Raw genomic sequence first — 1,827 nt, forward strand, 5'->3', positions numbered from 1 at the left:
TTTTTCTATATATAAAATTTTAAACGAAGGAAGAAACTTTGTCGGATTTCTAAACCGTTCAATTTTCACTTTCACTTGACGGAAATCAATCGAAATCCTTTCCAAAAATCTCTCTCTCATTCTCTTTCCAATTTCATTTTCGTTGTCCGCGAGAAGAAGTTAAAAATGTAAAACATGTGAACGCTCTGGGATGTCCGATGTTGATGATGGTGATAATAGTAGGACAGTGATTAGTGGAGGTAGATGGACTCGCACTTTGTAGCCAGCATTCAGTTGCGCGACGTTCACTTGTAAAGTGTGGACCGCGAGTGAAACACGCGAAACTTAGTTTTGATCGTAGCAATCATCTTCTGGTTTTTCTTTTCTTTCTTCTTTTGTTTTTGAAAGGAAGAAGCAAAAGTCGCGTCAAAACGACAGATCGTGAAATTTTCAACTTCTTCTTTGCACAGGAATTCCAATTAGCAGTAAGTACAGTTAAATAACTCGACTCTGTTTGCTTTCACTTTGACGCATTTGAATTGTTGTATATTTATTTATTATAAGGACAAACAACATCCGACGTTCACTTCCTTATTTCGTTAAACGAGTGTACATTTTCTGCATTCGTAGTTTACTAAATAAAGTATGATTTTCCTTCATGAATTTCTAGCAAAGTTTTCTATAATTCCAATATATAATTGGAGCAATTTGAAACAACAACAAAAACAAGTGTCTTCAGTTAATAATCAATTTCTATTAGACTATTGAAGACACAGTAAAAGTAAAGTATGCAAATGAAAATATAAACTTCTAGTAACAAAATACGTTTACTAAATTAATTTCAACTGTTACCATTTTCTTGTAATTTAATATCAAAGTTGTTACAAATTTAGCTCAGGACATTTCAATATAATATTAAAACCTTCAGTTTGTAACGTATTTTTTAAATAGTTTACTAAAGATTTGTAGTATGTATAGTGTGATAAATAATTTATGTGTGAAATTCAAGTATTTTCTGAAATGAATTCAGACTTATAATTGGAGCAATTTCAAACAACAACAAAAAAAAGTGTCTTCAGTTAACAATCAATTTCTACTAGACTATTGAAGACACAATAAAAGTAAAGTATACAAATGAAAATAGAAACATCTAGTAACAAAATAGGTTTACTAAATTAATTTCAACTATTACCATTTTCTTGTAATTTAGTATCAAAGTTGTTACAACTTTAGCTTAAAGAAATTTTCATGTAATATTAAAACCTTCAGTTTATAACGTAGTTTTTAATAGTTTACTAAATATTTGTAGTATATATAGTATATTAAATAAGTCATGTGTGGAATTCAAGTATTTTCTGCCTATTTTGCAATGAATTCAGACTTATAATTAGAGCAATTTCAAACGACAACAAAAAAAAAGTGTCTTCAGTTAACAATCAATTTCTACTAGACTGTTGAAGACACAGTAAAAGTAAAGTATGCAAATGAAAATATAAAATTGAAGACATAGTAAAAGTAAAGTATTCAAATGAAATTGGAAACTTCTAGTAACAAAATACGTTTACTAAATTAATTTCAACTTTACCATTTTCTTGTAATTTAGTATCAAAGTTGTTACAACTTTAGCTTAAAGAAATTTCCATATAATATTAAAACCTTCAGTTTATAACGTATTTTTTAAATAGTTTACTAAAGATTTGTAGTATGTATAGTGTAATAAATAAGTCATGTGTGAAATTCAAGTATTTTCTGCCTATTTTCAATGAATTCAGACTTATAATTGGAGCAATTTCAAACAACAACAAAAAAAAGTGTCTTCAGTTAACAATCAATTTCTACTAGACTATT

General features: G+C 28.0%; 1 protein-coding gene across 1 annotated transcript in view; it reads left to right on the forward strand.

The window, feature by feature from the left end:
* LOC108569984 (organic cation transporter protein-like) overlaps window positions 1-1,827 on the forward strand; it is an 11,600-nt gene continuing 9,773 nt past the window's right edge. Inside the window, exon 1 of the mRNA XM_017931820.1 lies at window positions 1-464. Within this exon, the coding sequence (XP_017787309.1) occupies window position 464 (1 nt within the window). The 5' untranslated portion in view covers window positions 1-463. The remainder of the gene's footprint in view (window positions 465-1,827) is intronic.

This window comes from Nicrophorus vespilloides, unplaced genomic scaffold (assembly GCF_001412225.1).
Source record: "Nicrophorus vespilloides isolate i.1.1-1 unplaced genomic scaffold, Nicve_v1.0, whole genome shotgun sequence".
NCBI classification, from domain to species: Eukaryota; Metazoa; Arthropoda; class Insecta; order Coleoptera; family Silphidae; genus Nicrophorus; species Nicrophorus vespilloides.